The 12,023-nt window shown below is 52.8% G+C and overlaps 1 protein-coding gene and 1 long non-coding RNA gene across 8 annotated transcripts in view; one reads left to right on the top strand and one right to left on the bottom strand.

Moving 5' to 3' along the window:
* The window catches only part of LOC134472718 (uncharacterized), a 41,084-nt gene extending 32,719 nt beyond the window's left edge, over positions 1-8,365 (bottom strand). The window contains exon 1 of the long non-coding RNA XR_010042645.1: positions 8,101-8,365. This is a non-coding gene — a long non-coding RNA (uncharacterized LOC134472718). The remainder of the gene's footprint in view (positions 1-8,100) is intronic.
* The window catches only part of Pebp4 (phosphatidylethanolamine binding protein 4), a 202,656-nt gene extending 191,637 nt beyond the window's left edge, over positions 1-11,019 (top strand). For all 7 annotated transcript variants that reach the window (XM_013143648.3, XM_063234877.1, XM_063234879.1 and 4 more), the window contains one exon: positions 10,749-11,019. In XM_013143648.3, the coding sequence (XP_012999102.1) occupies positions 10,749-10,876 (128 nt within the window). In that variant the 3' untranslated portion in view covers positions 10,877-11,019. The remainder of the gene's footprint in view (positions 1-10,748) is intronic.
* The last annotated feature ends 1,004 nt before the right edge of the window (positions 11,020-12,023 follow it).

The following is a 12,023-nucleotide window of genomic DNA, read 5'->3' as shown; positions in this document are numbered from 1 at the left end:
CCTCATGCATTCTTGGGGAAGTCAGAACTTGACAGCGACCCATGAGCCTTGGAGGCAGGGGTCAGAGGACAGTGTTTCTGGCACATGAACTGGAACAAGTGCCCTAAAGGAGGTACTGGCTTCAGATGTGGTCTCCTCTCAGAAACAAATCCCCTAAACCAAGAAGCATCCCTAAAACCTTGCGTGGCATGTGCAGGCAGCTACCCCACAACACCTTGGCCAGTAATTGTGCCTTATAATTGAGGCTGATCTGGGCAAGAGGATGCTGGAATGCCACCCTGCCGGTCTGTCTTCATTGGTGGCTAATTGTTTGGTCTGCCCTGCTATCTCCCTGGAGGAGCAAAGACTTCTCCAGTCACAACCCCTCCCCTAGCCCAGGAGCAATGCCTCCCTACACTGGGCAAAGGACCCCCTTGCCCAAAGCCTCCTACCGGCTTGGCGTTGGTCTTCCTAGCACCAAGGCTGGAGAGAAGGAAGAGCTGTGGACCTGGCCACAACAGCCCACAGGTGACCCCCTCATGTGAGCCACATCTCCCCTCACTGGGCCTTGGATTCCTCTTCAGGAAAATGAGACATAAAGTGATCTCTGCATGCTGCGTAACCACCCTGATTTTAAGAAAGGGAGGACATGGCGAATGTAGAAATGGCAATTTGAGAGTACACCGTGCACATCCTCCAGGCACTGGGGAAGGCGAGTGGGAGGGCTCATGTCAGTAACCATTTCCTCTCACCCAGTGACCCTGACCAACCTCCACCCACTGGGAAGCCCAAGGCCCCAGAGAGTGGAGCCCAGAGAGGCACTGGCTCAGCACTGAAGCCCTTCAGATTTGTGTGGAGTAGGGGCCACCAATCACAGATGGCTCCAGCCACCCTAGGAATGGAGTTAGCACCACCTTTCTACCCGTGAACCCTGCCCTGGCTGCCCTCCCATCCTGCCAATCAGACCTGTTTGAACAGCTGTGCCAAACACACACTTAAATTTGGATACAGAGAGAAAAGGAAATCAGGTGTGGTGGTACGTGCCCGTGATTCTGGCACTGTGGGAGGCTGAAGCAGGAGGATCAAAGGTTCAAGCCTCATTTGGGCATGTTAGCTACTTAGCAAGCTCCAGTCTCCAAATAAAATATTTTTAAAGGGCTGGGGATATAGCTAAAGGAAAAGGCCCTGGGTTTAATCAAGTGACACAGAGAGAAACAGAAACAAAGTCAAAAAGAAATGCAAAAATTTCACCTGCATCCTGGGTACCAATCTCACCAAAGACACAAGGAAGCTCCTCCCACAAGCCCAGGCTCTGTGGCTGCAGGGGCCTTGCACCTCCACCTGCCCCAAGGGCACCGCATCGGTCAAGGCAATGCCTCTTGAGGTTGTCCCAGAGCCCACTTTCCCGAAAACACGAAGGCTTTGCCTGCCCTGCTAGGTCACAGGTGGCAAGGAAGGAAGCTGGAAGGAAGCCTAGCAGGGCTGAAACCATTATTCATTCCTTTGGATGTCTGTCAAAACACCATTCCCTGTGCCTGTGCGTGAACATACATACTTATACTGTGCACGCACACATATACCCATGCACGCGGGCAACCCTTCCATCCACATAAAAACTCACACACTGGACTTATTATCTATGCACAGTTCATTGAGCTCTTCTGCTGTTTTGTTTGCTGCCAGAAATGAAAGTAGGAAAATCGTCCTGGTGAGCAAAAGCCCCAGCCATGGAACCAATCCTGCACCATGACCCCTTCCATATACCCAGCCCTGGGCTGGGGGCTTCAGAGAGGAATTCCCTCTACTCAAGGGATGTACAGTCTACTTTAGAACCAGTTAAATAGTAATACAGAACAGCTTATAATTAAGCTTTTAATTGTGTGGTTCTGACTGTGAGGACACAGAGATCACCACATGGGTTTGGGGACAGATCCCTGGCCTTCTGGGTACCTGGTCTCTCTAGGAGAGCATGGCCTCTTCCTCCAGGGTGGGGAAACTGTGTTTCCTCTCTCCATCCAATGGGACAAATCTGCCTCTGAGCCTCTGCTCTCTGGTAAATGAGATGACCATTAGCAGACTCCTTAGATCCCTGTGGCCTGGAGACTCCATGGTGGAGCTGGGCCCTGGAGAGGAGGAAGTCTGAATCCTTGACGGAAGTAGGAGGCAGAAGCACTATATATATATATATATATATATATATATATAGAGAGAGAGAGAGAGAGAGAGAGAGAGAGAGGAGGGTTTTATATATATATACATAGTGAAAAATGGGAAGGAAAGGAGAAAGCAGCAGAGGTTGTGAAGGTTCTCAATGCCCCAGGACTGGCGTGCTTGGTAGACCATAAGAAGTCACTGAACACAACACATGAAGGTTGTTCTTGAAACCCAAACTGAGTGGCCAGAGACAGAAGCCACCAGAGGCACCACAACGTGAGGATGTAGCAAAGATGAGCCCAGTACATTTGCAAAAGCAGCAGTGGCAGTGCTTGGGCAAGGCTGGTGTGCTGAGGCCTGGCAGGCTCCACAGCACCTGGATAGTGCTTGCAGACTCACGGAGCCCCAGGCTGGACTGACGCTCTGAGGCAACAGGGTCTTGCCAAGGAATACAAGCCCCCAGGTATGGCAAGGGGTTGTAATCAGCCTCTCCTGTCCCCCAGTACACAGGCTGCAGGGGAAAGGGTAGGCTGTAGGAGCCACGTAAACTGGCATGATACAGATGGTTAACTAGTCACTTAGCAGGCCATTATGAGAACACTCTGCCAAGCAATTTTGAAACTGAAGTAACCTAAAGGTCCCCAGTGTGGCACAGAGTTCAATGTACTGAAAACACATGGTGGAGAACAAACCTTTGAAGAGCCATGGTTCTGTCCTGTTTAGTCTCCTGGCCTCCCTGGTATTTGTATGTGAATGACAGGGTTAAGAGTATTCGAGGAGCTTGAGATTCATGTAGCTGGCCCTGTCCTGACCACACAAACAGGTGACAAAGTGGCCATCTTTAGAGCCAAGGGGTGAAGCCTTCCCCAATATTCCTCTTCATTGTACATGTGGCCAGGAAATGAAGACTTCATGACATTCACACTCTCGTGTGACCTCACACAAGCCACCTTGCTTCCCTGGGCCTTGATTTCTGCTTTTCCAAGACAAAAGGTTGGACTAGTTGCTCTACAACTGGGTGACCAGAAACAGCTTTGCTACCCACTTTGTGGGCCTTTCTTGCCTCTGAGCTCTGCCACGTGGATACAGAGAGCTGACAAGCTTGGCTGGCCCTGCCAGTGAGCCCTGGACATGTGTATGGAGGCCTCCCAGCATGCTTCTTCCTGGGCATCTAGGACCACAGCTGGGGCCCAGAGGGGGTTCGAGCTACCCTTCCTCTAGCTCCAAAGTCCTGCCACCTCATGCCACTCTCACCTTCTATAGTCCTTCCTCTTGCAGCAGGACTGGCCATTGCCTTCCACAGTCCCTCTAATGGACCTTAGATAATCATAGCAAGGATCAAGTGCAAAAGGAGCCACGTGCTCCTCCTCTCATGGATGGATGTGTCACCATGGTGTAACCCAGGGGAGCTAGCACCCACAGAGAGCATCAGGGGAGTTATTTAGGCAGCTGAAGCATAACCAGGCCCCCACTAGGGGACAGGTAGGAAGGCCAGAAAGCCTGCACTGCCACCTCTAACAAGGGCTGGCCCATTTCACTGACACTGCCCCAGAGGTCACACTTTACCTCCCCATATTCGAGCTCTGTCACCTCAGGCCTGGGACACACCTGATTTCCATCCTCTGCTTGCCCACGAGCTGTTCCTTCCAGCTCCATGCTGTGCAGCACGCGTGCACCCATACACACATTCCCAAGGCCCCAGATCTGGCCTCTGAGCTCCCCGAGATTCTCCATCATCTCACTGCATGTTTCCCACGTGGCCACCTTGCATGCAGCATCTAGATAGACTTCCAGATTCTAGAGGAACCAACCAAAGGGATTCTCCATGGGCATGCCCCTCCCCCACTGCCAAGATGTCCCTTACATCCAGTTTTTCACTCCTGCCCCCTGCCCACGACTCTCACCAAGTAAATGATTTGTCCTTGCCAGACAATCCAGGTGGGCCTTTTCTCTCCTCCCTCCCCTCAGCCCGGGGATGTGTTGACCACACTGTCGTGGACACTGGCTCTAGCCCGAGGCTCCTTAATGCGCTCCACATTGACACTCCAGGGCTGGCCCTGCCCTCTCCTGTTAGGGTCCTTGTCTCTACGTCCAATCTCCTGTCTTTCTGTTGACTGTCCTCAGGAGTCTGCCTGTATCTCTTTCATGTTATTAAATCGAGTTTCACTCACTCATATCACCCTGCTTCCACTATGAGACTATAAATTCCTTGAAGAGGAGCTCACTTCTTCCTGCCTTTTAGTACCTGTCACTGGGCCCAAGCCACCTTGAGTTCTCAGTCAATGAGTGTGTCTGTGTGTTCTACACACCCACATACGCACATTCACAAGCCATTCACACACAGACAGATCTGAACGTTCTCACACCCCCACATTCACAAACACACATCAACTGCCTTCAGCACCTGAAGGGGTTGTCACCTCTGAGAGCGCCATGCCCACAAAGGACAATCTCCACATCATACCCTCCCTGTCCCAACCTGGGCAGGGCCCCCTCTCCACACCTTCACCTTGCCCCCTCACGTCAGATAGGAGGGATAGCAGCCAGCATCTCCCAGAGCAGATGAGGAAACCAGAGCCCCAACAGTGAGTGGCATGACTGGCCAAAGGTCCCTGGGAACAGCAGATGAATTTCTCTGCCACCTGAGGAAGGGCCTGTGTCCCCAGAAGCTGCCTAGACCTCCACCTTTGTTTCAAGGGCAAACAGACCGCAGCTGCTTTCTACCTGCCCTGAATTACAGTTGTCCATCCTTCCCACAATTCCCATCTCAGTAAAAGCCGTGGCTCAGCCCACAGTTCCAGGGAGCCACAGTCAGCGCCTCGCCACACCCCAGCCACCTTGCCCCAAGGTATCACAAAGTGGCCGCATACTCCTCTTGCTGTCCCACTAGATGACAGACACACAACACATGACAGCCTTCTCCAGAAGCCACACCGAGGTCACAAGTTTAGGACAGTGCCAGAGTGCTCATGGGGGCTCCACTGCCATTTCACAGGGGCAGCCTCAGGGGTCTTCACAAAGACAGAAGCCCATTTGCTGGGAAACCAATGAAGTGCCAGGTAAGGGCACCAAGAGTGGCCATAAACTGCTCCCTAGCACCATGAGCACCTGAGTTCCAGGAATCAGAAAGCGGGGGCAGGCAGGGACCTGCCATATGGTGGGGTTTCAGTCTTATTGTGACATCCGAAGGTCTCTGGGGCTCCCTGGGTGAATGAGACAGGAGCACTAGGGGCCAAGGCATGAGGGCAGCAGAGCCCCAAGCAGCCACAGACACAAGAAGGGGACACAGCACCGAGGCAGGGAGAAAGCCCACCGGCCTAGAGGCAGCCTGGGGCAGCATAGGGTGTGGTGAAGTATAGTAGAAGAGGCTGAGAGGAAACAGGCCCTGTCTGGAGACCAGCTCCCCACCAGCCAGCACACACATGCACACACACGTGTGTATACACACACACACAAACACAGCTCACTGCAGAACAGCCCAACCCACCCTCATGATCTTCCATGCTGATTCACCTGGCCCAGCCCCAGAACCCAAGGCCCAGCCCCTGAACACCAGGCAAGCTTGTGACAGGTGGCTCTCTTCTGCCTCTGAAGGCCCCACCTACCTGGTAGGATGAGGGCTCAGACAAGCATCAAGGCAGAGCCAACCTGGGCAACACTCAGAAAGGCACCCTGGCCAGGAGCTGCCTGAAATCTCCACGGGCCCCAGACAGAATTCCTGGAGCATCCTTCTCAAGCCAAGCCAACACCAGCTGTCCAAAGCCCCATTAGAGAGGTCACTTGGAGAAACAGCGGGTAACCCTCAAATATTATAACTGGAAGCTAACTGAGCAGCCTAGAGCCCCTCCTCCTCTTGGTCCCCTCCCTGTACCCACCCTCAGTCACAGGTGGAAGAAGGAGACCTGAATGACCCATTCACTGGACAATTAGGAACCTCTTTCCCACTCTCCAGTCTCCCCAACTTCTCCCTCACCACCCTGCAACTGCCTGGCCTCCCCAGTGTCCAAGTGTCCCCTCCACCCCAGAACCATTTGGATCCGCCACTCAGCAAATATTCTCTAGGAGCAATTGGATGTGATGGAACGAGGGCTTTTCAGCTCCTGAGTGAAAGTCTCTGGATATCATTTAATGGCACACACAAAAAAATAAAAGGCTCAGGCCTCCCGCCTACCACTGCTGGGACATCATTAATCTCGGCAGAAAGGCATCAGCGCTTCTATCACGGCAGCCAGCCCAAGTGAGCCAGACAAATTACAGACCTGAGCTCGCCGTGGGGCGGTTATTAGGTTGGGGTTGAATCCTTGCTGTTTTCATCAGGGACACTGTGCCCTGACAAGAGGTGGTGCCCTACCAAGCTGGAGGATAGAGCAAGGCCAGGGCCAGAGAAAAAGGTAGCTGCCTCAGTTAGACACAGGTCACCAGCCTGGGGAGACAGGGTGACTCAGAGCCAAGTTCCCAGGGCCCTGCAGCACCTGTCCAGCATAAGGTCCCAACCTTAGGGGCTCAGCCACCTGACTCCAGGTCCCCCAAGGACCCCCAAGGACCAAGAGACACATCCAGTGGAAAACACACTTTGGCAGGAAGTCCTATCTCATGGCAGGTAAGAGGGGGCCTGCAGATTCTTCCAGGACCTAGGGGCAAAGATGCCCACTGGCCAAGGTCTCTCTTCAAAGGATAAGTTTGTCATTTGTCCACTGTTAATTGTCTCACATTAGAAACTCGTGGAGAAAATCCAAGGTGGTGGCATGTACCTGCAATTGGGAGGCTGAGGCAGGAGGATCATGGTGAGGTCAGGGCCACCCTGAGCTACATAGTGAGTTCAATGCCCGCTTAGACTACATAATGAGTCTCAAAACAAAAAGGAAAGAAGGAAGGAAGGAAGGAAGGAAGGAAGGAAGGAAGGAAGGAAGGAAGGAAGGAAGGAAGGAAGGAAGGAAGGGAAAGAAAGGAAAGAAGGAAGGGAAAGAAAGGAAAGAAAGAAAGAAAGAAAGAAAGAAGCGGGGAAGGAAAAAGAGAACAGAAACTCATGGAGGACAGCAATGATTTTGGATAAAGCAACAGTCTGCCCCCCACACCCAGCAGAGGCTTCTGTGTGGAACACAGAAGGGCCTTGCTCCAGGCTCTAGGGCTCACAGAACATATCCCAGCCCAAGAGCAGCCCATCCCTCCTCCCAAGTTCTGCAAGCCTCTGGGGTCAGGGTAGGTGGAGCACCATTTTTTAGTCTTTTGGAGGCTGGCTTAGCCCTTAAAAGCCTCAGTGGAGCTGGTCAGGAGCACATGACAAGCCACTCCCAAAGCATGCAAAGCCAGCTCCACAGATTTAGGACCTAGGGGTGGAGAAAGTGACTCTCAAGACCTGGCCCAAGGCCTGGTGCAAATCTTGCAGCTGTGGCAGTTCCCAGACTAAAGCCCAGAGAATGTGCTCCCTTCTCAGCCACTGGACAGGATGTCTCCTGTGTCTAGCAGCTCAGGTACAAGCAGTAGCTCAGAAACCGCCCCCCTCCCCAGGCCTGAGGTAAGATGTGCTCTCCCTCGGCCTCCTCCCGCTCCAGTATCTTAACATCCATAGCTCTTGGCTAATATCAGCAGTGACCTGCAAGTGAGGGATGTCCTCTCTGCAGGGCTGCCTCTGCAGGACAGGGCGTCACCCCTGGGCCTGTCCTGCGTTGGACTCACATATCTTATGTAACAGCCCTGCCCCAGAGAGCCCAGGCCCCTGTATTCTCATCTCTGGGCAGCTCAAAAGACAGACACCAGACACCGCCCCATTCTGCCCCAGGAAGAGCCCAGCCTGGCCCCTAGTGTAGTGGCTCCAGCAGACACAGCCCTGCCCTCTTCCTGCATGGCAGCAGCCTCCTGGCAGTCAGGGACCCAGTATGCCATACAGGAAGGGGCTTTCCTCTGAGCGGTGACCACAGAAGCCACAGCTCCCATCTCTCCCCACGCACCCCTGCGGGCCTGACTCACCTCTCTCCCTTCTAGAACTTGCTTGGGGTCAGTTCCTCTTGCCCTCTGCGGCAGGAAATTGGGGGGTGGTGAAGAGTCCAGGCAAGCCAGGGGAGGCGGCCTGCACAGGGCCTGGGTGTGGGGAACAGCTGCCGGAGGAGCCGGAGAACTACAGCCTTGTCGGAAGTGGGACAGGGAAGGAGCCAGAGACCCCAGGGACACTCCAAGCTCATGCAGGAGCCAGCCGCTGAGCCAGGAGAGGCCAGCTCTGTTGAAAGAAAGGCGCAAGGGGATTTCTTTCACCAGCTTGCCTGATCTCGTGATGGGTTTCAATTCCTTCCGTACCCCCCAGGTTCCTTCCTGCCCTATTGAGTGGGGAAGGCCCCTCTGTCCCTCGTGCCTGTCACCCACCAATTCACCCATGGGCCCTTTCCCTAGCATGCACACACACATACACCTGTGCATGTGCATGTGCATGTACATATGTGCTGGTATGCACACTCATGAATGCACAACCATATACACACAAGCATGTGCTAGTGTGCCCACATGTGCATGCACACATTTTCCTAGTGTCCTGATACCAGAATTCTGATACCTGATACCAGCCCCAGGTGTGCAGAGGCCCCAGCCAAGGACAGTACCTGTAAAAGACACTGGAGTGACACAAAGTTGCACCATGGAAATGCCCAATGAATTCAGTACCCGCCCAACAGCCCAGTTCTCAGCGCCTCGGCCAGCCCTCCCCATGCTGCTCCTGCATCCCATTGCTGAGGCAGGCAGGACAGAGGGAAGCTAGAAAGGACTTGCCTAGGTCCTGTTGCCCAAGTTGGCTTGATGCCACACAGGAGGAGGTGAGAGCTGGACCACGAGCAAAGCATCTGTACTGACAGCAGCTCCACATCACTAGAATTACCACCTCCTATCAGGCGGAGCCCTGGCCTCTCATGGGAGCAGGACTCCTACTGCGAATGGCACGTGCCCTCACAGGATCCAGGTTGCAGGCGCCTTTGAATCGCCCCATAGCCACCCCTCACCCACCCCACCGTCTTCGGGAAAGTTGTCTTCCAGGAAACTGGCTGCCTTAGGGTGCTTCCTCCCCTGAACCTCATCCTGGACCCAGCCTCTCATCTGTAAGCAAGGGGTCATCACAGTCTTCTACACTAGGACTGTTGTAAGAATCGAGTGAATGATTGGTCATGGTGCAAATGGCTCCTAGGAGCACTACGGAGGTGTGCAATTGCTGGTGTTATTTTTTGCGGCCTCATCATCGTGGTCGTCATCTTTATTGTTATTATTATTATTATTATTACTACTAATATTACTATTACTACTACTACCACTACTACTACTGGATGGGGGTACAACTAAAATTGTCCTATCCTTAAAAATATTTTTGAAATATCCATGACCCTCGGAGGAAGGAGAAATAGAGGGAGAAACACACTTGGGTGGAGTCGCTCCGTTTGGTGTCATGAAGAGGATGACGGATGCGGGCAGAGGCAATGCAGGGAGAATGAGTGGTCCGTGACTCTTGTGTCTAAACACTGCAGGCGGCCAGCCCTCACCTCTTCTGTCTGGGTATCGAAGGTGACTGGCTGGCCTCACGGCCCCCAGGACATCAGCCACTGCCTAGCCGTGGCTCCTGCGCCCCAGAACAGCCAACCCCACTCTGGGGAAGGTTGCAGACTGATCTTCCAAAGCAACACGAGAGCTCCAAAAGAACAAAACTATGGGATGCATTTTAATTCCAGTTCAGTTTAAGTTCTGGATAAACAATGAAAAATAATTCAATATAAGTATGCTCTGTGAAATAGACACAACAAATTATTTGCTGTTTATCTGAAAGCCAAATTTATCTGAGCTTCTTGTGTTTTCCTGGCAACCATGCACCCAGGGTGCCTGAGCTCAAGGTTTGGGAAACAAGGGTGGGAATTTGCCACGGATCACTTCCCTCAGCCTCTCACCAGCACCCAGGACTGGGTCCTCCTTGTCCCACTATGAGGCCTGTTCACCCTTGCCCCAGAAGATGTGTGTCCCCTATTGCTCTGTCCCCTGAGGAAGGTCCCCTCCAATCTGAGCACCAACTGGGCTTCTCCAAGATCCAGTTTTTTCATGTGTCTCCCACACTTGTTCTTCCTCTGGTATACAACACTGCCTATCTACATCCACCAAGGAGGAGGAGCCCTGAGCGGGGAGCCACTGGGACTCAGGGAAGAAGATCGTAAGAGCAGCACAGGAACTTTTGCCAGGTTCAGCCCCAGCAGCTAATGTGACAAGGTGTGGTGAGGAGCAGCACTGAAGTCTGTCACGGCGTCAGGACACCTGCAGGAAGAGGCAGAGGGCAGAGCCAGGGAACTGCCTGCTCGCTGGGCATTTCCTTTCTGCATAGGGTGAGCAGCCAGCAGCATGTTAAACACAGGGCCCAAGGAAGGAGGCACAAGGTGGCCTTGACTCAGGCTGGACTTAGTTCCTACACTCCTGGAAAGTAGGTAACTGTGGTGCACTTCTCAGGGACCCTACTAGCACTCAGGGGCTGCCCTGGAGCCAGAAGCCAGAAGGCTCCCCAGGAACTATGCCCCCACAGCCAGAAGGGGCCAAGGTCCCTGCCAGCTCTTTCTACCATGGTTCTCTCTCACTGCCACCCTGTGGTCTGTCTGTTCTTCCAGGCTCTTGGGAAATGGACAAATTTTTGTACCGCTTCCACCTGAACGAGCCTGAAGCAAGCACCCAGTTCATGACACAGAACTACCAGGACTCATCGACGTTCCAAACTTCCCAGGCAGGTGGCATCTAGGCCAAGAGGGAACTGCTTGCTGGGCCACAAGCTTCACTGTCCAAGTGTGTGTCCACAATAGTCTGGGGACAGGACCATTTCTGGGTATGGATCCCTTCTTGTCCAAATTTTTAAAAATAAAAATAAGAAGTCATCCAGTTACAGCTGTTTTGCTTCCTAACTTGTCTTCTTTGTAAAATCAGCAAAGGGAGCGGGGCATGGTGGAGCATGGCTGTAATCCAGGAACTCTGGAGGCTGGGCAGACTAACTGCAAGTTCAAGCCCCAGACTGGACAACTTGATAAAACCCAGTTTTAAAATAAAAAGGGATATAGCTCAGCGGGAAGACACTGGGTTTAATCTGCAGGGATGAAAAATAAAAAAAAAAAAAGGAAGGAAGGAAAGGAAGAAAGAAAAGAAAAGAAAGAAAAAAGAGAAAGAAGGTCAAAGGAAAATCAGCCAATATCCAACTAGGTTTGGGGCTTTCCCGTAATTGAAAGTGGGTGTAGCTGGGGGCTGACAGACAGGAGGTGCGGATCCCTAGGCCAGAATTGAGCCCTCAAGCAAGTGGCTCATCTTCTCTAAGCTCTGCTTGCTCAACAGTAACACAGAGGTGGGAAGACGCTGCAGGGGACACTCCTTTATCTCCATGGACCTTTCCCACTCGTGCATCAGCATTCACTGAGCAAATATAGTGGAGACCTGCTGTATGCTGGGCCTGGGAATCCAGAGGTGAACAGGGCGAGCATGGTACTGACTAGGGTGAGAGCATCAGAGTGTGATCTGGGCTGTGAGGATGGAAAGGAGGCCTAGCTTCTAGTGGGGGTTGAAGGCTCAGGCAAGACTTCACAGGAGACGTGGTTTTTAACTTCAGGCCTGGAAGGTGAGGTAGGGTTAACTGGGTGAGTGCAGATAGGGACAGGGAACATCCCTAAGCTCCCCAAGCTGCTGCAGCTGACAGGGGCACACGTGGCATCTTCCAGGAAATAAAGGGCCAACCATGAAATGCTGAAATGAAATGAAATAGACAAGGAAGAGAAGGGCTCATAGATGGGCCAAGGCCAGGTCCTGTGGCCCTGCTAATATCTTGGATTGTACCCTGCAAACACTGAGACATCACTGGATGATAAACAGATTGGAGGGTGACAGGTGGCACCATCAGATGTGTG

The sequence above is a fragment of the Cavia porcellus genome, unplaced genomic scaffold (genome assembly GCF_034190915.1).
Source record: "Cavia porcellus strain 051 isolate PalLab524CR breed Dunkin Hartley unplaced genomic scaffold, mCavPor4.1 scaffold_24, whole genome shotgun sequence".
NCBI classification, from domain to species: domain Eukaryota; kingdom Metazoa; phylum Chordata; class Mammalia; order Rodentia; family Caviidae; genus Cavia; species Cavia porcellus.
The sequence above is the reverse complement of the archived record's forward strand: the minus strand, read 5'-3'. Positions and strand labels throughout refer to the sequence as shown.